General features: G+C 44.3%; 1 protein-coding gene across 1 annotated transcript in view; it reads right to left on the bottom strand.

The window, feature by feature from the left end:
* Window positions 1–22,257, bottom strand: part of USH2A (usherin) — a 461,796-nt gene that overhangs the window by 61,777 nt on the left and 377,762 nt on the right. Inside the window, exons 14-15 of the mRNA XM_073673580.1 lie at window positions 15,107–15,270; window positions 2,386–2,544 (exon numbers count right to left, since the gene is read on the bottom strand). Coding sequence (XP_073529681.1) covers window positions 2,386–2,544; window positions 15,107–15,270 — 323 coding nt within the window. The remainder of the gene's footprint in view (window positions 1–2,385; window positions 2,545–15,106; window positions 15,271–22,257) is intronic.

Here is a 22,257-nt window from a genome sequence, read left to right as displayed (position 1 = left end):
TCATGCCCGTGTTTTTTGGTCCTGTTGGGGCTTGTGTTAGAACTCCCCCAAAATGGGATTCGGACGTATTCGCCGATAGGGTCATAGACTATAATGGTGCCGACAGAGTCATTGTGTGCTCTGATGTGCAGCATTTACGGGCATATATTCCTACCAGAGGTGGACACTCAGATGTAGTAGACTGCGTCTGGGTATTAGTCTCCAGTAGGCATATACACCCAAAAATGATGAACCTCTGAGCGTTTGCTCTGCTGGCACCATTACAGTCTATGGCCCTATCGGCGCATATGCCTAAATCCTGTTTTGGAAGGGGTTCAGATGCAAGCCCCAACAAGACCTACGAATGTGGGTAAGAATGCAATGTAAAAGCACCCTAAGGCTCTACGGTATGTGTCGAAGGCCTCCTGGGCAATTCCTTTGACCTTCCTTTAAAGAGTTTTCCTATCACAGAAAATGAAGAGAGGTAGGTAGGATCAATTGCATATCCATCGACTGGAAAATCTCTCATCTGGCATTGGGATCTTTAAAAACTATCGATACCCTGAACTATGTTCCAATGGGTTTGAAGAGTACAATTGACTACTTGGGCCTTGAAAAATTGTCTACTTTGGCTGTAGGAGAAGAAAGTGGTCCCATTGTCTTTTCTGTAGACTGTGCACTCATGATCAAATTCTTGCGCCCCAAGATCATCACACATTTTCGCAGTAATAGTCCAGCAGCCGTCATAAGCCGCCATGAAGGAAAGTCACGGAAACACAAGCTGATGGCACAGACTCAACAGCCGACAACACCTACTTAAAATGAGCCAGCAAAAGCGATATTCCATTCAAATTTTGTAAAAGCATGTAAGCAGATTAACAGCTCACCTTCCTAACCTTCCCCACCACTGTATTTAGATTAATTAAATTAACAAGTAATGCTAGATTTATATCTGAAATCTGTTTCAGTGTAAGTAGAAGCTTTACCCAGTGGTTAAAGACCATTACGTCTATTACATTTCATACCATATTTTTTTTCAATCTATACCATTTAACAAGATTTGCATCCACCATGCGTTCTCCCTCTATGCCCTGTTTTCAGGCCATTTACGGTAATTAACTGGATATTACAGATAGGCAGATTACTCTATTGCAAAAAAAGTCTAAAATAAACTAAAAAAATTACTTGTTTTTAACAATGGGTGTTAAGTATTAAGTATTTTACATATTTTGTTTAAATTATTGAATTAATATTTATTTAATTAAATGATTAATTATATAGGCTTGTATCAATAATATGATATCATTTTGTGATAAGTGGAAGCATATTCTGGCTTTTTATTGCCCATTGCCAATGACTACTGATTATAGTGGGCCCATGAGTGTAACTATTAAAGATCAGCGAGCAATGACAATATCTGATCCTATGACATCACTTATTGTGCAAGAAGCCATTATGAACGGAAGGGACTAAACTGATTTTATATGAAATTTATTTTCTTTTATATTTTTGGACTCATTCAGCTCAACGGCTCTGTCAAGGGAATGGAAATCCCGGGTGGAGACATGAACGAGCTACCAAACACAGTGCAAACAGCCTCTTAGAAAAAGAGGGACACCCAGGCTAGGAATTGGAAAGAGAACTGTATACAGTAGTAATAGTCAGTTGTATAGTCCTGCTTATCTTGTCTCCAGCAGTATAACTGACCCCGGACAATAGGTCAATAAATGCAGCCACAATTTGTTCATACCATCAACATAACAATTATATTTTTACAAATGCAGACCCTCTGGTGAACAGGGGGTTCTGCAGCCCCCAATGAACAGATGGAAATTAGCACAATTTTTCTACATTGGCCGCTGCTGGGAAAAATTACATTTCACAGTGCCAGTCAACATAAAAGAGTGACCAAATACTACACTAGAAAGAAATTCATCCTTCTGGATAATAGAAGGGGGTCCCAAGGAGAGGACCATCTCCCTTCCATCTATGAAGCCTACATGTCCTATTAGGGTGTATAAAATGGCTTGTCCATATAGAAAATCCTCCAGAGAAAAACATGTAGATTGTTACCAATAATCAAAGTGTGTCAAAAGTTTGAGAAGATGATGACACAAGACAAAATCATTTTTAAGTCAAAACTAAATTGTCTGTGGAGGTCACGAGGGCTTCATAGTCTATAGAGAGAAAACTATGAAGAAGCCCGTAATCAAAATTTATTGAAAGTTTTGAGAAGATGATGACGCAAAACAAAATCATTTCTGTGTAGGTTTGCCTTTTAGTGTTTTACCCACTTTCTTCAATGTTTTTCGAAAAAAGAGTCAAAAACAAAATTGTCCTTGGAGGTCACGTTGAGGGCTTCATATTCTATAGTGAGAAAACTATGACGCCGTCAGCACTACTTACGGTATGGGTAGTAGTCAGAGGTTTGATAGATCCCAACACCATCTCTGTATAGCACATAGTGAAGCTGATTAGTATTTGGGGAATCTGGTGGACTCCAGGTAAGCTTTATGGTGGTGCTGTTTACAACAAGTCCTCTAGGAGGTGGTTGTTGGGAAGGAGCTGAAGAGTCAGAAAAACATATTTTACTGAAAACAGCATGGACACCTAGAAATGGTCACATTTACAGTGTTTTGACATCATTCACCTTACAGAATATGGGTGCACCTAAACCTTTACGCAAACCAAGAGCTGAAATGCAGCACAATGCACCACCCAAAAATTAGTTTGGATGATCGTAAATATGAGAGGGATATGATACAGTACCTGAGCTAGAAAGTCTAAATGACTTTCCATTATATACAATGGTGGGCAGAGGCATTTAACATAAAAGAAAGATTGGTCAAGGATCAATATTGACTTTTAGGATTGCTACCTCCAATAAGTGACACTAGAGCTCCAGTCCTCTTCCTCTCTAAAGTGGCTATATTTTCATATATAATTTTCCAGATGAGCATTACATGGTTTATAGGTCTTCACTAGTGTTGAGCATTCCGATACTGAAATATCGGGTATCGGCCGATATTCGCGGTATCGGAATTCCGATACTTAATTCCGATACTATTGCAATATCGTATACCGGAATCGGAAGTTCCCATAATGCAATGAGACATTTTCATTTTATTCAGCCAATGAGGATCCTAAGAAGTGTGGGCACATCCTGTTAGGCATGTAGGCATCTTAACTAATGGCATGGCTGTGATTGGCTGCTGAAATGATGTCATGATGCACTATAAAAGCCACCGCCGCCATTTTGAGCTCACTCTGCTGTGAATTCAGTTAGGGATAGGACGCTGTTGTTCTGAGGGACAGTTTTAGCTACCTATTTGCTCTATACTGCTTTACCCAAGCTACTTTCTAAATCACTGTGCCTTGCAGTGCTAGTGCACAGTTCCCTGTGCTGTTCACCGCTATCTGCAAGGTCTGTGTGTGTGAGTGCAGCTCACCCTGTAGTGTGTGCTTCAGCCAAGTCTGGTTGTAGTGCACTCAGTGTGTGTCACTGCCTCATACATTGTCCTTTTTTGCCAATTCATAATTTTTCCTGATATCTCCTATTAGTGTGGTGGTTCCATCTGTATTCAGCTAAATTGGTTCCAAACACACTATATAGGAGTAGATAGAGAAATTTTTTTCCGTCTTGCAGCACTAGTGCACAGTGCTCTGCATCTGTACTGTTCACCGCTGTCTGCAAGGTCTGGTGTGTGAGTGCAGCTCACCCTGTAGTGTGTGCTTCAACCCCGTCTGGTTGTAGTGCACTCAGTGTGTGTCACTGCCTCATACATTGTCCTTTATTGCCAATTCATAATTTTTCCTGATATCTCCTATTAGTGTGGTGGTTCCATCTGTATTCAGCTAAATTGGTTCCAAACACACTATATAGGAGTAGATAGAGAAATTTTTTTCCGTCTTGCAGCACTAGTGCACAGTGCTCTGCATCTGTACTGTTCACCGCTGTCTGCAAGGTCTGGTGTGTGAGTGCAGCTCACCCTGTAGTGTGTGCTTCAACCCCGTCTGGTTGTAGTGCACTCAGTGTGTGTCACTGCCTCATACATTGTCCTTTATTGCCAATTCATAATTTTTCCTGATATCTCCTATTAGTGTGGTGGTTCCATCTGTATTCAGCTAAATTGGTTCCAAACACACTATATAGGAGTAGATAGAGAATTTTTTTTCCGTCTTGCAGCACTAGTGCACAGTGCTCTGCATCTGTACTGTTCACCGCTGTCTGCAAGGTCTGGTGTGTGAGTGCAGCTCACCCTGTAGTGTGTGCTTCAACCCCGTCTGGTTGTAGTGCACTCAGTGTGTGTCACTGCCTCATACATTGTCCTTTATTGCCAATTCATAATTTTTCCTGATATCTCCTATTAGTGTGGTGGTTCCATCCATATTCAGCTAAATTGATTCCAAACACACTATATAGGAGTAGATAGAGGAGCCTTTCTGCAGCATTGGGCCCTGCAGCCCCAGCCAGATTAGTATTAGCCTATTTTTTGCAGCCTCATCTATTGCATTGTAGGTTACCTTCCTACATTGTAATAGCTACAAAAAGTTTGTGATACTATCGTTATTACATCTTTAGGCACATCCAGTGTCTTTTTGTGACAAAAAAAACCTAAATAAAGTTCACCAAACACTCCACTTTACAGTTGTGTAGGCCACATTAGCTCATATTAAAGTCTAGTCCACACTTTATAAAATTAGTGTTTCTTATACCTGTTAGCAGCTGTTCAGGAATAAGCACACTAAGCCCTTAGTACTTTTCTGCCTATCTTTATCAGTCTACCAAGATGAAGAAGGCAGGGAGTAAGGCATGTGGTCGTGGTCGTGGGCGTGGGCGTGGAGTTTCTGCAGGGAGAGGACGTGAGGATTCTGTGCCTGCAGGGAGAGGACGTGGGGATTCTGTGCCTGCTGCGGGCACCAGTGACTCAGCATCCCCCAGTTTTACCAGGGAACAGTCCTTTATGCGCAGCTTTGTAGGAGCTAGCCGTACCCCACTGCTGCGCGAGGACCAAATTGAAGCCGTTGTCGGATGGATGGCAGCTAACGCATCGACTTCAATTAGTTCCAGATCCTCTCAGGTCCTGAGCACTGAAGAGCACCCATCTGTCTCTTCACCACCTGCCAAATTGCCCAGGCAGTCAGAGAGCCCTGGACAGGAGCCATCTCTACTTCTGTTCTCTGAATCTCTTGGCTTGGAAAGAGGGGGCCAGCCAAGCAGAATTCGAGAATTTGAAGAAGAGGTAGTATGCAGTGATGCGCAACCGTTTTGTCTCTCTGAATCTGAAGAGGCGGGTGGGCCAGTGCCTATGGTCAGCAGCACACCTCAGTACGCATCTGATGATGAGACTCAGGTGCCACTTTCTGGTGCGTACTGTGCTGTCGAGACTACCCAGGAGAAGCAGTTGTTTGAAGAGGGTGGTGTAGATGATGAGGTCCTTGACCCATCATGGCGTGAGGGACAGGAAGGTGGTGGGAGCAGCTCTGAGGAAGAGATTCCCCGAACGGCCCAAAAAGGAGGGAGAGGGAGGGGGCAGACTTGGTTGCCTGTAGCCTCCACTTCGGCACCCATTAGGAGCATGGCTCTTCCAAAATCCAAAGCGGGCGCTCCCAAGACTTGCAGTGCCTGGTCCTTTTTTGACACAGTTGCAGATGACATTTGCTTTGTCAAATGCAAGCTGTGTAATCAGAAGGTGAAAAGAGGGAAAATTGTCAGCAACCTCAATACCACAAATATGTGGAAACATGTGCGGACCAAGCACGTGGTGGAGTTACACAAACACACTGAAGACCTAGGCCAACCTACAGCGCCACCTACCACCTCTTCAGCTCGTGTTGTAGCCTCTTCCTCCAGCTCACACACAGCTGGTTCGGCTTCCTCACAGGATCGCCATGGAAGAATCTCTGGCACTGTTGTACAGAGACACAGTGTAATTCCACCCACAGCACCACTTTCCCAGTCATCCTCACACTCCCAGGCCAGTCTACAGCCATCGTTAGCACAGGCATGGGAGAAAAGGCGCCCATACTCGGCAAACCACCCCCGAGCACAGGCTCTGAATGCTGGCATTGCTAAACTACTGGCCCTTGAAATGCTATCATTCAGGCTGGTGGAGACTGACACATTCCGTAACTTTATGGCATTGGCAGTCCCACAATACAACGTGCCCAGCCGCTTTTATTTCAGCAGGCAAGCCGTCCCTGCCCTGCAACATCATGTGGAGGGAAAAATTAAACATGCGCTACAAAACGCCGTCAGTAGCAAGGTCCACCTGACCACTGATGCGTGGACCAGTAAGCATGGACAGGGACGATACCTTTCCCTCACTGCCCATTGGGTAAATGTTGTGGAGCCGGGTACAGATCTTGAGAGTGGCGCTGTACGTGTTCTGCCAACTCCAAGGATTGCAGGAATCCAGTCTGTACACATTGACTCCTCCTCATACTCCAGTTCCTCTGAATCAGCGCTGCAGGAGCCGTCACGGTCTACCTCCACATCGACCCGTGAACGGTTACCTGTTATGATGACCGATATGAGCACAGCCGTGGCCAAACGTCAACAGGCCGTATTAAAATTAATTTCTTTGGGGAATCGAAGCCACACAGCGCAGGAGCTCTGGAATGCCATCAAGCAGCAGAGTGACGTGTGGTTTGTGCCAGCGAATCTCCAGCCAGGCATGGTAGTGTGTGACAATGGCCGAAATCTGGTGGCAGCTCTGGGCCTAGGCAACCTCACTCACATCCCATGTCTGGCACATGTGCTCAACTTGGTCGTGCAGAGTTTTTTGAGGGACTATCCGGATCTTGATGCACTGCTTCACAAGGTCCGCATAGAGTGCGCTCACTTGCGGCGTTCCAGCAATGCAAGATCACGCATTGCAGCTCTGCAGCGCCGATTATGTCTTCCGGAACATCGCATCATATGTGACCTACCCACCAGGTGGAATTCAACGTTACATATGTTGGAGAGGTTGTGTGAGCAGCAGGCAGCAGTAATGGAGTACCAGCTGCAGCAGGCGCAAACAAGTCGCAGTGCGCGCCGTTCACACTTCACCACCACTGAGTGGGCCTCTATGAAGGACATTTGCCACGTTTTGCGTGCCTTCGATTATTCCACGCGGATGGCGAGTGCAGATGATGCACTAGTCAGCATGACTATCCCCCTTATCTGCCTGCTTGAAAAAACACTGCAAGCACTAAGGGACGAGGTTTTGGAAGAGGTGGAGGATGAGGAGTCACAAATGCCATCTGCTTCTCTACAGTCTGCGCAACGTGGTTCCTCACAAAGGCCTAGGCAGGGGACACTTTGTGAGGAGGATGAGGAGGAGTCAATGGATGAGGAAGACATCTGTCCAGAGGAGGGAGGTACACAATGCTCTAGTAGTCAGTATCTAGAGCGAGGGTGGGGTGATGCAGAGCAGGCAGAGATCACGCCTCAAGCAGGGGACAGCGTTTCTTGGCCAGTTGGCAGTCTGCAGCACATGGTTGATTTCATGCTGCAGTGCCTCAGAAACGACCGCCGCATCGCCCACATTCTCAACACGGCTGATTATTGGGTGTCCACCCTCCTAGATCCTCGCTACCGGGACAACTTACAAAGCCTCATAACACCATTGAACCGGGAGCGTAAAATGCGGGAGTACCAAGACGCACTGGTGCATTCCATCATGTTCTCCATTCCAACCGAGAGCAGTGCTGCTAGTGCTTTACAAAGCAGCTCAGTGCGTCGAGGCAGTGGAGGAAGCTCTGCACAAAGAGGGAGCAGAAGCAGCGCCTCAGCACAAGGCAAGACCAGTATGGCCGAAATGTGGCAAAGTTTTGTGTCCCCGCCGCCACAAATGTCTACACCATCACAGACAGCTCCAGTCAGCAGGAGGCAACGTTTCCGTCAGATGGTGACAGACTACATGTCTTGCCCTCTTAGTGTACTCCCAGACGGCTCTTCTCCCTTCAAGTTTTGGGTCTGTAAGCTGGATACATGGCCAGAGCTTAGTCAGTATGCACTGGAGGTGCTAGCTTGCCCTGCTGCTAGTGTATTATCGGAACGCGTCTTTAGTGCCGCAGGTGGTGTACTAACAGACCGTCGCATGCGACTATCCTCCGATAACGTTGACCGGCTTACTTTTCTCAAAATGAACAAGGCCTGGATCTCTCATGAATTTGCCAGTCCTCTTCCAGAATAAATAATTGGTTGGCAACAGTATCCAGGTCTCCTGTTCTGTTCATGTTTCTACCACCTGAACTGTAATCCCTGAGCTCCAACACCGCCAGTTGGCGCTCGGAAGTGCCGTCTGCACAGTCAACACTTGCTGCCGTGTTATTGGGGTTCAGTAACGTCAGCTGTTCTCCTGCTGTGCGGACGGCAATTTCTCCTGATTTGTCCACATCCACTGTACTACACATTTTAAAGTTGCTCCAATTACTCCTCTGGCTCCTCTGTTTTCATTCTTATCCCTGGGCTCCAGCACCGCCAGTTGGCGCTCGGAAGTGCTGTCTGCACAGTCAACACTTGCTACCATGTTATTGGGGTTCAGTAACGTCAGCTGTTCCCCTGCTGTGCGGACGGCAATTTCTCCTGCTCTGTCCACATTCTCACTACTACAGATTTTAAAGTTGCTCCAATTACACCTCTGGCTCCTCTGTTTTCAGTATTATCCCTGAGCTCCAACACCGCCAGTTGGCGCACGGAAGTGCCGTCTGCACAGTCAACACTTGCTGCCGTGTTATTGGGGTTCAGTAACGTCAGCTGTTCTCCTGCTGTGCGGACGGCAATTTCTCCTGCTTTGTCCAAATCCACTGTACTACACATTTTAAAGTTGCTCGAATTACACCTCTGGCTCCTCTGTTTTCATTCTTATCCCTGGGCTCCAGCACCGCCAGTTGGCGCTCGGAAGTGCCGTCTGCACAGTCAACACTTGCTGCCGTGTTATTGGGGTTCAGTAACGTCAGCTGTTCTCCTGCTGTGCGGACGGCAATTTCTCCTGCTTTGTCCACATCCACTGTACTACACATTTTAAAGTTGCTCGAATTACACCTCTGGCTCCTCTGTTTTCATTCTTATCCCTGGGCTCCAGCACCGCCAGTTGGCGCTCGGAAGTGCCGTCTGCACAGTCAACACTTGCTACCATGTTATTGGGGTTCAGTAACGTCAGCTGTTCCCCTGCTGTGTTCACGGCAATTTCTCCTGCTCTGTCCATATTCACTGTGCTACTTATTTAAAACTTGCTCCAATTACACCTCTGGCTCCTCCGTTTTTAGTATTTACCCTGGGCTCCAACACCGCCAGTTGGCGCTCGGAAGTGCTGTCTGCACAGTCAACACTTGCTGCCGTGTTATTGGGGTTCAGTAACGTCAGCTGTTCCCCTGCTGTGCGGACGGCAATTTCTCCTGCTCTGTCCACATTCTCACTACTACAGATTTTAAAGTTGCTCGAATTACACCTCTGGCTCCTCTGTTTTCATTCTTATCCCTGGGCTCCAGCACCGCCAGTTGGCGCTCGGAAGTGCTGTCTGCACAGTCAACACTTGCTACCATGTTATTGGGGTTCAGTAACGTCAGCTGTTCCCCTGCTGTGCGGACGGCAATTTCTCCTGCTCTGTCCACATTCTCACTACTACAGATTTTAAAGTTGCTCCAATTACACCTCTGGCTCCTCTGTTTTCATTCTTATCCCTGGGCTCCAGCACCGCCAGTTGGCGCTCGGAAGTGCCGTCTGCACAGTCAACACTTGCTGCGGTGTTATTGGGGTTCGGTAACGTCAGCTGTTCCCCTGCTGTGTTCACGGCAATTTCTCCTGCTCTGTCCATATTCACTGTGCTACTTATTTAAAACTTGCTCCAATTACACCTCTGGCTCCTCCGTTTTTAGTATTTACCCTGGGCTCCAACACCGCCAGTTGGCGCTCGGAAGTGCTGTCTGCACAGTCAACACTTGCTGCCGTGTTATTGGGGTTCAGTAACGTCAGCTGTTCTCCTGCTGTGCGGACGGCAATTTCTCCTGCTTTGTCCACATCCACTGTACTACACATTTTAAAGTTGCTCGAATTACACCTCTGGCTCCTCTGTTTTCATTCTTATCCCTGGGCTCCAGCACCGCCAGTTGGCGCTCGGAAGTGCCGTCTGCACAGTCAACACTTGCTGCGGTGTTATTGGGGTTCGGTAACGTCAGCTGTTCCCCTGCTGTGTTCACGGCAATTTCTCCTGCTCTGTCCATATTCACTGTGCTACTTATTTAAAACTTGCTCCAATTACACCTCTGGCTCCTCCGTTTTTAGTATTTACCCTGGGCTCCAATACCGCTAGTTGCTGCTCAGAAGTGCCGTCTGCACAGTCAACGCTTGCTCCAGTGTTATTGGGATTCAGTAACGTCAGCTGATCCCCAGCTGTGTGTCCGGCAAATTCTCCTGCTTTGTCCACATCCACTGTAGTACGGATTTAAAACCTCCTCCAAATACACCTCTGGCTCTTCTGTTTTTAGTATTTACCCTGGGCTCCAGCACCGCCAGCTGGTTCTCGGCAGTTCCATTGGCTCTTGTACCTTCTGCTACCCATCCGGGTTCCAGTACCGTCAGCTGGTTCTCGGCAGTGTCTTTGGCACGGGTACTCCCTCCTGCCCAGCCTGGTTCCAGCACGCCAGCTGTTTCCGGGTAGTGTCAACGTCACTTTGCCTCCAATGCGTTGTCCTGTCGTGTTGCGGTCGGGTTAGCCGACTCTATGGTGCCTGCAGTTTAGGTAACTCCTATGTGGGCTGCGGGATCTGGCAATGAAGGCTGGTTCCATAGTGCCAATAGGACAAGCACCCTCTGTAGGACTGTGGGTTTTGGTAACTGCGGCCGGCTCGCGGCCTTGAACTTTTTTTTTACATGGGTACCTTCTGCTACCCATCCGGGTTCCAGTACCGTCAGCTGGTTCTCGGCAGTGCCTTTGGATTAGGTGCCTCCTTCTCGGTATCCAAGTTCCACCAACGTCTGCTGGTCCTTGGTAGTGCTTTCTGGCACCGGTACCTCCTGCTTAGTAACCGAGTTCCAGTAACATCAGCTGGTCCTCGGTAGTTCCATTGGCTCTTGTACCTTCTGCTACCCATCCGGGTTCCAGTACCGTCAGCTGGTCCTCGGTAGTTCCATTTGCTCTTGTATCTTCTGCTACCCATCCGGGTTCCAGTACCGTCAGCTGGTTCTCGGCAGTGTCTTTGGCACGGGTACTCCCTCCTGCCCAGCCTGGTTCCAGCACGCCAGCTGTTTCCGGGTAGTGTCAACGTCACTTTGCCTCCAATGCGTTGTCCTGTCGTGTTGCGGTCGGGTTAGCCGACTCTATGGTGCCTGCAGTTTAGGTGACTCCTATGTGGGCTGCGGGATCTGGCAATGAAGGCTGGTTCCATAGTGCCAATAGGACAAGCACCCTCTGTAGGACTGTGGGTTTTGGTAACTGCGGCCGGCTCGCGGCCTTGAACTTTTTTTTTACATGGGTACCTTCTGCTACCCATCCGGGTTCCAGTACCGTCAGCTGGTTCTCGGCAGTGCCTTTGGATTAGGTGCCTCCTTCTCGGTATCCAAGTTCCACCAACGTCTGCTGGTCCTTGGTAGTGCTTTCTGGCACAGGTACCTCCTGCTTAGTAACCGAGTTCCAGTAACATCAGCTGGTCCTCGGTAGTTCCATTGGCTCTTGTACCTTCTGCTACCCATCCGGGTTCCAGTAACATCAGCTGGTCCTCGGTAGTTCCATTGGCTCTTGTACCTTCTGCTACCCATCCGGGTTCCAGTACCGTCAGCTGGTTCTCGGCAGTGCCTTTGGATTAGGTGCCTCCTTCTCGGTATCCAAGTTCCACCAACGTCTGCTGGTCCTTGGTAGTGCTTTCTGGCACAGGTACCTCCTGCTTAGTAACCGAGTTCCAGTAACATCAGCTGGTCCTCGGTAGTTCCATTGGCTCTTGTACCTTCTGCTATCCATCCGGGTTCCAGTACCGTCAGCTGGTCCTCGGTAGTTCCTCAGCTTTCTTGTACCTTCTGCTACATTTCCAAGTTCAAGCTTTTTGAAATGGTTCTTGGTAATCACTCTGGATCTCCCTGACGAGGACCCTGAAGACGAGGACCCTGAAGACCAACCCTAAGAAGACGAGGACCCCGAAGACAATGACCCTGAAGACGAGGACCCTGAAGACCACCCCGAAGAAGACGAGGACCCTGAAGACCACCCCGAAGAAGACGAGGACCCTGAAGACCACCCCGAAGAAGACGAGGACCCCGAAGACGAGGACCCAGAAGACCAACCCGAAGAAGACGAGGACCCCGAAGACGAGGACCCCCGAAGACGACGACCCTGAAGACCACCCCGAAGAAGACCAAGAAGATGACCCTGAAGAAGTTGACCAAGAAGACAAAGAAGAGAAGACAAGCACCAAGATACAGAAAAACAAGAGACAGAAAACCAAGAAGCAGAAATACAAGAAGCTGCAGAACAAAAAGCGGAAGAACATTAAGCATAAGACTAAAAATCAGAGCAAAAGATAATATCTAAATTATAAGCAGAAGATGACTAAGCAGTGTATGGGGGTGAGTCCGTTCCTCCTCGTGGTGCCCCTGGAAAAGACCTGCTGCTGCAGGCCAAACTGAACGCGGACAAATCCTGTTGTAAATCTTTTGTGACGGGCAGAACGAAAGGTGTAATGTCCAACCTTTTATAGATAACAACTACAGGAATGCCTGTCACAAATAAGAATATGATGAAGAAGAAGAATATGAAGAAGATGAAGAAGTAGAATATGAAGAATGTAAAAAAAAGAATAATACGAAGAAGGTGAAGAAGAAGAAGGTGAAGAAGAAGTGGATGAAAAAGATGCTGAGGATGATGAAGGAGAAAGTGTGGGAGAAGTAAAAAAGAAGGTGAAGAGCATGGAAGTAGTGAAACATAAATATCTGACAAAATATAAAAATACTTAACATAGTTAATATTTCCGTAACTCAGAACATAATAAAAAAATATTAATTCCTGCTATTCCATTTGACTGGGCTAAACCTCTATGCCTTTATTGTCTCCCCCACCTCCCCCAATACATTCTACATTATTCTTAGTTGTTTTCCTTCATGTAGAAATAACCTACAAGGAAAGAAAGGGTTTATTTTAATTCCGATATTTATGTCCCATTGACTTGCATTGGTTTCCGGTATCGGAATCGGCGATATCCGATACTTTTTCGGTATCGGTCCGATCCAATCCGATCCGATATTTCCCGATATCGGAAGGTATCGCTCAACACTAGTCTTCACAAATGCATTTGGTGCTTTCCACTACAAGAAACTGTACCCCTTAGGCCTCACGTCAGAAGCTTCACTCCCAGCCTAATAAGTTTTCCTGGTTTGCACCAATGAGGAGAAAAACTCTGAAGTATGTGTCTGCAAATGGAGTTTCTGGCTTGGCTTCTTATCCTAAGTCATGTGGTAAAGGGCTTTAAAGAGTCAATATTTACTTTTAGCATTGCTACCTCCAATAGTTGGCACTAGAGCTCCAGTCCTTTTCCTCTCTAAAGAGTCTGTATTTGCAGATTTAATTTTCCCAGAGGAGCATTACAAGGCCTATAAGTCTCCCCAAGTCAACTTGGTGCTCTCCAAAAGGAGAAATTGTACTCCTTGGCCCCTTGTTTGCAATGATGAGGGGCTTAATCCCTGAAATATGTGTCTGCAAATGGATTTTATGTGGCATTTAATGACCCCATTTATTTGGCCTCTGAATTACACATTTATCTGGGCACATAATAACCCCATCTATCTGGGCACTGAATGAGCCCATGTATATGGGCACTGAATGAGACCATTTATCTGGGCACGGAATTACCCCATCTATCTGGACACTGAATGAGCCCATGTATATGGGCACTGAATGAGCCCATTTATCTGGGCACGGAGTTACCCCATCTATCTGGACACTGAATGAGCCCATGTATCTGGGCACTGAATTACCCCATCTATCTGAGCACTGAATGAGCCCATGCATCTGGGCACTGAATTACCCCATCTATCTGAGTACTGAATGAGCCCATGTATCTGGGCACTGAATTACCCCATCTATCTGGACACTGAATGAGCCCATGTATCTGGGCACTGAATTACCCCAGCTATCTGAGTACTGAATGAGCCCATGTATCTGGGCACTGAATTACCCCATCTATCTGGGCACTGAATGATGCTATTTATCTGGGCACTGAATTACCCCATCTATCTGGGCACTGAATGATGCTATTTATCTGGGCACTGAATGACTTCATGTATCTGGGCACTCCATACTCCATTTATCTGGGACTTGAATGACCCCATTTATATGGGAACTGAATGGCCCTATTTATCTGGGCACTGAATGGCCCTATATATCAGGACACTATATGGCACTAATAATTATGCCTCCAGTGTGTTGCCCATGCAGTTACATATGGTTGTGCATGTATACACATGTATTTTATCAAAGTGAAACAAGAAATAACTTCAGTTCTGGTGTAACTCTTGGTTCCTGCTTCTTTTCCTTCTTTTTATTTTTCATCTCTTTCTTCTTATCATTCTTACTTTTTGTTTTACTTTTTTGTCCATTACTAAATCTCATTTTTATTCTTCTTTCCTTACTTTTTTGCATTCTTATTTTTTTTTTTACATTCTTTAGTATTCTCTGCCTTTTCCGACTCCTTCTCATACAAAACGCCATGATATTTATTGAGAAATATTTACCTTTCTTATCTGCTGCCTTTTGTCTTTAAATATGTACATATATTGCATATTTGTTGTGTTCGCTAACATTTGTATCATTTTTGTATTTTTCTTTTTACACTTTTATGATGGCGGTTGTAGAAAGGAGGATATCCAAAAAATTCAGAATCTCAATAAATTTGCTCTTTTACCGTAGTGCAACGAAAAATAAGTCTTAAATTTATCAAAAAGTAATTTGTGAAAATATATTAATAAGAATATTCCTCTTTTTACACCTTTGGCAAAGCCAATATTTAATCACTGGGGTCCTGCAGATGCTTTCAAAATTTCAGCTGACGGAACAGTAAATTGGAACATTTTTTGGCTATCCAAAATTTTTCTTATCTCGGAGCCCACCGTAATTTACTCTGAACACGAACGAGAGCATAGGGATTTACTTACTTGAGCTGCACCCATATGGATTACTCCCATCCAGGTTGCTGGACCCTTCGACGCAGAGTGAACAATTGGTGCCACTCACAAATTCTTTACAGTAGCATTGACCAGTTATAGCATGGCAGCCGGTACTGACAGCGCCAGCTGTGTTGCATGAGCATGGCTGGCACCTAAATTAAAGAATATATAAGAAAAAGAATAAATATTAAGTTTGAAAAGCATCATTGATTTATAGAAAAGCAAAAAATAATAACAAAAAGAATATTAGTTAATAATGAGCAAAAAGATTCAAACTTAATTCCTTAGCTTAATTTTAATATTTTTGGGCAGAGAAAAGTCGTAGATTGTTTAAGATTCATCTACAGTCTTAATCAAGACTCGGACTGGTGTTTTTTCTGTCCCCCATGTTTTATACTACTAGTAGATGAGCAAAAAGATTGAAACTACCCTGGTCCAGTGTCCAGTTTGGTCCGCTGTGGTCAGCAGACCAGTTTTTCACCTTTGGTGACTTTTTTTATTTTAGTGCAAATGGATGCATTTAGGGTTAAAAATCATTTTTGCAATTGCATTTAATTGAAAATGTTGCAATGTTTGGCTTTTATAGTCTCTTTTTTTTCATGACACATTTAACTTTGATGTGATCTGTGGTTGTAAATCAGCCAAGAGGAGCTCAGAAAAAAGACACATAAAAGAGTTACAAACTCTCTCTCCTCAAAAGAGCTCACTGACGGATTATACAGTTAACTCATTCTGCAGCCAGCAATAGACAGTGCAACACAGAGGCTATAGAAGGCAAAGGATGCAAAAATTTTAATAAAACCCAACTTCAAAAATTATCTTTGCCCCAGATAAGCTGCATAAAGAAATAATAATATATATAAATATAAAATGGTATATAGTGGGTGAAGTAAGTATTGAACACGTTACCAACTTTCTAAGTAAATATATTTCTAAAGTTGCTATTGACATGAAATTCTCATCAGATGCCGGTAACAACCCATCTAATCCACACAGACAAAGAAATCAAGCCATAGATGTCCATAAATGAAGTTATGTGTGATAATGGGAAATGACACAGGGATAAAGTATTAAACACACTTACTGAAATTTAATTACCACTTCATACAAACCCTACTTTACTCCCCTTGAAAAACGAGCCTGTCAGTACCGAAACGTGCGCTGGGACGGGATAAGACTGTTGGCATGGAAGCAAGGCAGTTAGGTATATATTGTATATTCATATTTGATTGATCTGATTACCTTATATCTACTGCTTGGGGTTTAGTTTATTACACTGGTGGAGAGGATAACTATGTTTAACATGGTCTCTAGATGATCCCTATCAATGTGGCCTTACAATTATGACTATGAGATTTCTTATGCTGGCAAATTTGCCCTGTGTAACCCAAGTTTGTTTCCACATTGATATGTACTGCTGTAGTGAGACCATGGTGTTTGAAGCTACTGAACAATCTTTTTCCCCTCTAACCACTATGTAACAGCACTGTTTTACCCATAAGTCTTCCAATAAACCTATTATTGTTGTGAGCCTTACTGATACCTCTGTACTTTTTTGGGGAATTTCCTTATTGTCTGGGCTTATGCTAATGAGCATAGCTTTCTAATATGTTTTTTTAGAAATGGTTGTCTATTTAATAATCAATAAAATCATGTTTTGATAAATATATGCTTTTTTGACCGCCTATGACTCTTGGTAGTTCTTCGTAGGTTTTATGTATTGTGAGTCGGAGGAGTCAGTTATGTTTTGGCCTGTCAGGAAAATTTAGTTTTTTGCTATATACAAAAGCCTTTGTTGGTGATGACAACTTCAAGACGCCTCCTGATAGAAAAACTAGTCACAGGCATTGCTCATGTGTGATTTTTGCCCATTCTGCCACACAAACACTCATCACATCCTGAAGGTCCTGTTGGCTCCTTCTATGAACTCTGATCTGTAGTTCCTTCCACAAATTTTCAATTGGATTCAGGTCCGATGATTGGCTCGGCCATTCTAGCAGCTTTATTTTCTTTCTCTGAAACCAATTGAGAGTTTCCTTGGCTGTGTGTTCAGGATCATTAATTATCTTGCTGAAATGTTCACCCTCGTTTCATCTTATCATCCTGATAGATGGCAGCAGATTGAAGGAAGGATGAATGGACAAATGTACAGAGAACATTCTTGAAAACAATCATATAAAGTTTGCCAATGCAGTACGCTGAAAAACAGCCCCACATCATGATGTTCCCACTTTCAAACTTCACTGTTGGTATAGTGTTTTTGGGGTGATATGCAGTGCCTTTTGGCCTCCAAACATGGTGTGTATTATGACATCTAAAGAGTTGAATTTTGGTCTCATTTTACCAGACTATATTCTCCCAGTATTTCACAGGCTTGTCTAAATGTTGTTGAGCAAACTTTAAACATGCTTGAACATGCTTTTTGTTTAGCAATGGAGTCTTGCGTGGTGAGCGTGCATACAGGCCATGGAGGTTGAGAGCATTACTTATTGTTTTCTTTGATATTTGACCTATTAATTCCAGGTCTTTCTGTAGCTCTCCAAAGGTGGTCATTGGCACTTGGGCAGCTCTAATGATAATTCTTTTATCTCCTCTGTCAGAAATCTTGCGAGGAGCTCCTAGTCATTGCTGGCTTATGGTGAAATGATGTTCTTTCCACTTCCAGATTATGGCTCCAACAGTGCTCACTGGAACATTCAGTAGTTTAGAAATTCTTCAGTAACCATTGCCATCAGTATGTTTTGCAACAATAAGGTTGTGAAGGTCTTGAGACAGCACACAATGGTTTTACCCATCATGAGATCTTTCTTGTGTGGCACCTTGGTAATGACACACCTATGTATAGGCCATCAGTTGAACCAGCTGATATGATTTGTCACTAAGTAGCAGGATTGCTTTCTAATTACTGATAGATATCAGCTGGTGTCAGAACTTTCCATGCTTTTTTTTGCACCTCTCTTTCTTTATTTGTTAAATACTTTTTCCCTGTTTCATTTCTCATTATTACACATAACTTAATCTATGGATATCTATGGTGATTTCTTTGCTTGTGTGGATTGCTCAAGTTGTTACCGACATCTGGTGAGAATTTCATGTCAATAGCACCTTTAGAAATATATTTACTTAAAAAATTGGTGATGTGTAATATTTATATATATATAGACGACACATATACATACACACACTCACTCAAAGGTGGCCAAGACTACTTATAATGTTGCTTAATTTTTTTGTTTTTGATGCATTGGAGCAATAAAAGTTGGTTTCACACACCCAATAAAATGGTTACATCTTAAAACCCAGAAATTGAGCTAAGTATTTTTAATTTATTGCCATATAAATATTTCATCATTTTGGTAACACAATAGTTATGAATATTTGTGATTTACTCTTTTATTTTCCCTTAAGAGTTGACAGGTCGATGTGGAATCCTCCATTATTGTTTTAAAGGCTGAAGGTTTTAAATTCCGCGGTGGTAACTATCTGTACATTTTTTCCATATGAGTAAGCTGATATTTCCGTTATTGACCTGCTTTGGCTTTCTAAGAGGCTTATCTTTAGATATCTTTATAACCAGCTGTATTGCTGATGGTGCAGTTGTTCTCGTGCTGGTTAATAGGGCAGCATCTGGAGCATTAGTAAAAATTAAAAAATGAATAATTATATAAAATGATATAAACATCCAATAAGTATTAATTAGAAGTAATTACTGAAATTGTGGCATCGAGTCGAGGTTTATGTGATTTACTACACGCTCCTCAGATGGATATTTGACAGGTATCTTGATTTAAATAGCTCAGTGGCCTCTGATACCCCCGTAATATCCAGGACAGGAATATTGTAATCATCTCTCGATGGTTTCGTTTAGATTGAGGAACAATCATTAATTTAATAACAGTTCCTCTTCCTCTCCAGTTATTATTAAGTATGTACACAGTTATTTCCAGGTATTTTACACCGTGCCACTTGATGAAATATATCTTATTAGGAGATTCTGAAATAATGTAGGAAATGGAGCAGTTCACTCTTCACAAAGTGTGTATACAAAGTGTCTGCAAAGTGTGTCTGCAAAGTGTGTCTACAAAGTGTCTACAAAGTGTGTCTACAAAGTGTGTCTACAAAGTGTATCTACAAAGTGTCTACAAAGTGTGTCTACAAAGTGTCTACAAAGTGTGTCTACAAAGTGTCTACAAAGTGTGTCTGCAAAGTGTCTACAAAGTGTATCTACAAAGTGTCTACAAAGTGTGTCTACAAAGCGTGTCTCTTGACTGGAGGACTTGACATGACATGCTCCTGTTCTCCTGTGGGGGCACTTAAATTAAATTGAACACTTAATGCCAGATCCTACTTAGAGGAACTATAAGGAAATATATGCTCTGCTTAGCTCCCTGAAATGTCATGTCAGATATAGATTGCATCAAGACCAATTGTGGTATTGATGGGTTCTATCATTTGGCATCTGACACTTTTATGTATTTACTATATAGCACCATTATGAGGGCAGTTGTCACGGGTGTGTCAGAGGTGACAGACAGTCGCCCTGCAGTGGGTTGCAAGAGATCTCCACGTTTGGCATTGTAGATAGCTGCTTACATAGGAGGCTGTCTTTAGGACCGAGCGACTACCTCTCTCTTGCTAATTAGCTCTCTGACCTGGGTGTATATATACCTGGTGTGTCTGAGAGGGCGTCGCCGGTTATATTCATTTCTACTTGTGAAGCTTAGCAGGAGTAGTACCTTGTCCTCTCTGGAGCTTGAGGCCGTGTGCACATTTGAAGTTCATCTAAAGCTAAGCCATTTTCCTCTGCTTTGTCTACCCTTGTTGTCTTTAGAGTTTTAGGTTGACTAGTGCTCATCTCCTTCCATCTCTAGCCGTAGCCTTACGCCAGGGAAAGTAGGGCGAGGCACGCGATCAATGACAGCTGAGGAGGCTATATAAGGACGTTAGTTGAGAGAGGGTGACACTAGACCAGATTAGGAGGTCTCCACTTCCCCCTTTCCCTAGTGTCTGGGCTCCCTCTCCCTTCTCCCTTTGAGTTGGACTTACACCTGGTGTGACAACAGTAGATGTCTGTATTATGTAGGCATTTAATGGTTGTATTATGAAGGAAGTATATGGTCATAATGCATGATATGGATAGGACATGGCTGTATTATGAAGGCAGTACATGTCCGTATTATGTAGGCAGTACATAACTGTATTATGTAGGCAATACATGGCCATATTATGTAGGCAGTACATGGCAGTATTATGTAGGCAGTACATGACTGCATTATGTAGGAAGTACATGGCTGTATTATGTAGGCAGTACATGGCTGTATTATGTAGGCTGAACATGGCTGTATTGTGTAGGCAATACATGTCATATTATGTAGGCAGTACATGGCCATATTGTGTAGGCCATATATGGCTGTATTATGTAGGCAGTACATAACTATTATGTAGGCAGTACATGGCTGTATTATATAGGCAGTACATGGCTGTATTATATAGTCAGTACATGGCTGTATTATATGGTTATAGGAAGTTTCGCCCCCAGCAATTTGCCCCCAGCAGTTCGCCCCCAGGTACATTTCGCCCCCGGACATTTCGCCCCTATCATTTCGCCCCCAGGAAGATTCGCCCCCGCACATTTCGCCCCCGCAAGTTTCGCCCGGGCGATATGTGCGGGGGGTGAAATGTGCGGGGCCAAAACATCCTGGGGGCCAAATGCTGGGGATGAAATATGCGGGGGCGAAATGTACCCGGGGGCAAATTGCTGGGGGCGAACTGCTGGGGGCGAACTGCTGGGGGCGAAACATCCAATTCCCGTATTATATAGGCAGTACATGGCCGTATAGTGTAGGCAGTACATGGCTGTATTATGTAGGCAGTACATGACTGTTATGTAGGCAGTACATAGTTGTATTATGTAGGCAGTACATGGCTGTATTATGTAGGCAGTACATGACTGTTATGTAGGCAGTACATAGTTGTATTATGTAGGCAGTACATGGCTGTATTATGTAGGTAATACATGACTGTATTATGTAGGCAGTACATAATCGCATTGTGTAGGCAGTACATGGCTGTATTATGTAGGCAGTACATGACTATTATGTAGGCAGTACATGGCTGTATTATGTAGGCAGTACATGACTGTATTATGTAGGCAATACATGGCTGTATTATGTAGGCAGTAGTGATGAGCGAGCATGCTCGCTACTGCTCGGTGCTCACCCGAGCATCTCACTGCTCGAGATGCTCAGCGCTCGCCGGGTATTTCTGGGTTGCTCAAACGGGATCTCGGGTCCCCTCCCTGCATGTTTGGCGCTCTTTAGAGAGCCAATGAACATGCAGGGATTGCCTGCCATGCACTGTAATGCCGTAGCCATGTTGGTTGTGGGCATTACAGTGATTGGCTGGCCGCACAGTGTCATCAGGTCTATATCAGACCTGGCGCCGCCATGCTCATCATAGTCCCTCTGGATCAGACAGTGTTGGGAGAGTGGCTGCTGCGTTAGGGAGAGATTTGATTGTGTATTAGGTAGTGTAGGGAGAGAAACCGTACATTACACATATCCATCTTAACAAACAGTCCTTCTGAGGACTAATCCATCTGTAGAGATATCAGGCAGGCAGGGTGTATAGGCAGGCAGAGTATATAGCAGACTGCAGTGCATATAGCACAAGAGGCTCCATTCCAATTCTGCCTTCTGCTGCTGTTAGATATTTCTATACAAAGGCCCAGGTCTCAGGGGCCAGGATTACTTTTCTTTGGATCTTAATCCTCATTATTTGCTTAAAAAGCAATCCAGAGAACACTGTTTGCTTGTTGGCACTGCAGAATACAGCCAGGTCCTTTCCATATTAGAGCACTAGAAATCCAGTTATTTAAAACTGTGTTTTCTCCCTCAAACGAATCACATATATGTTGTCAGAAAATACTGCCATTTCTGGCGTCCATTAAAAATTTCCTTTAATGTGTCAGTGAAGCAATTCACAGCAGTTTGCTGTTCAAACTACTTACCTACAGGCCAGGTATTTAAAACTCTGTTTTCTCCGTCACACGGATCACATATAAGTTCGCTCCAAACTCAGTCATTTGTAGTGAGCGTGGAAGATACTGTCCTCCATTTAAAATGGGCAAGGCACGTGGC

Source organism: Phyllobates terribilis, unplaced genomic scaffold (genome assembly GCF_046119375.1).
Source record: "Phyllobates terribilis strain yellow unplaced genomic scaffold, ASM4611937v1 Scaffold_3__8_contigs__length_932513732, whole genome shotgun sequence".
NCBI lineage: Eukaryota > Metazoa > Chordata > Amphibia > Anura > Dendrobatidae > Phyllobates > Phyllobates terribilis.
This window is presented reverse-complemented; position numbering and strand designations above follow the sequence as displayed.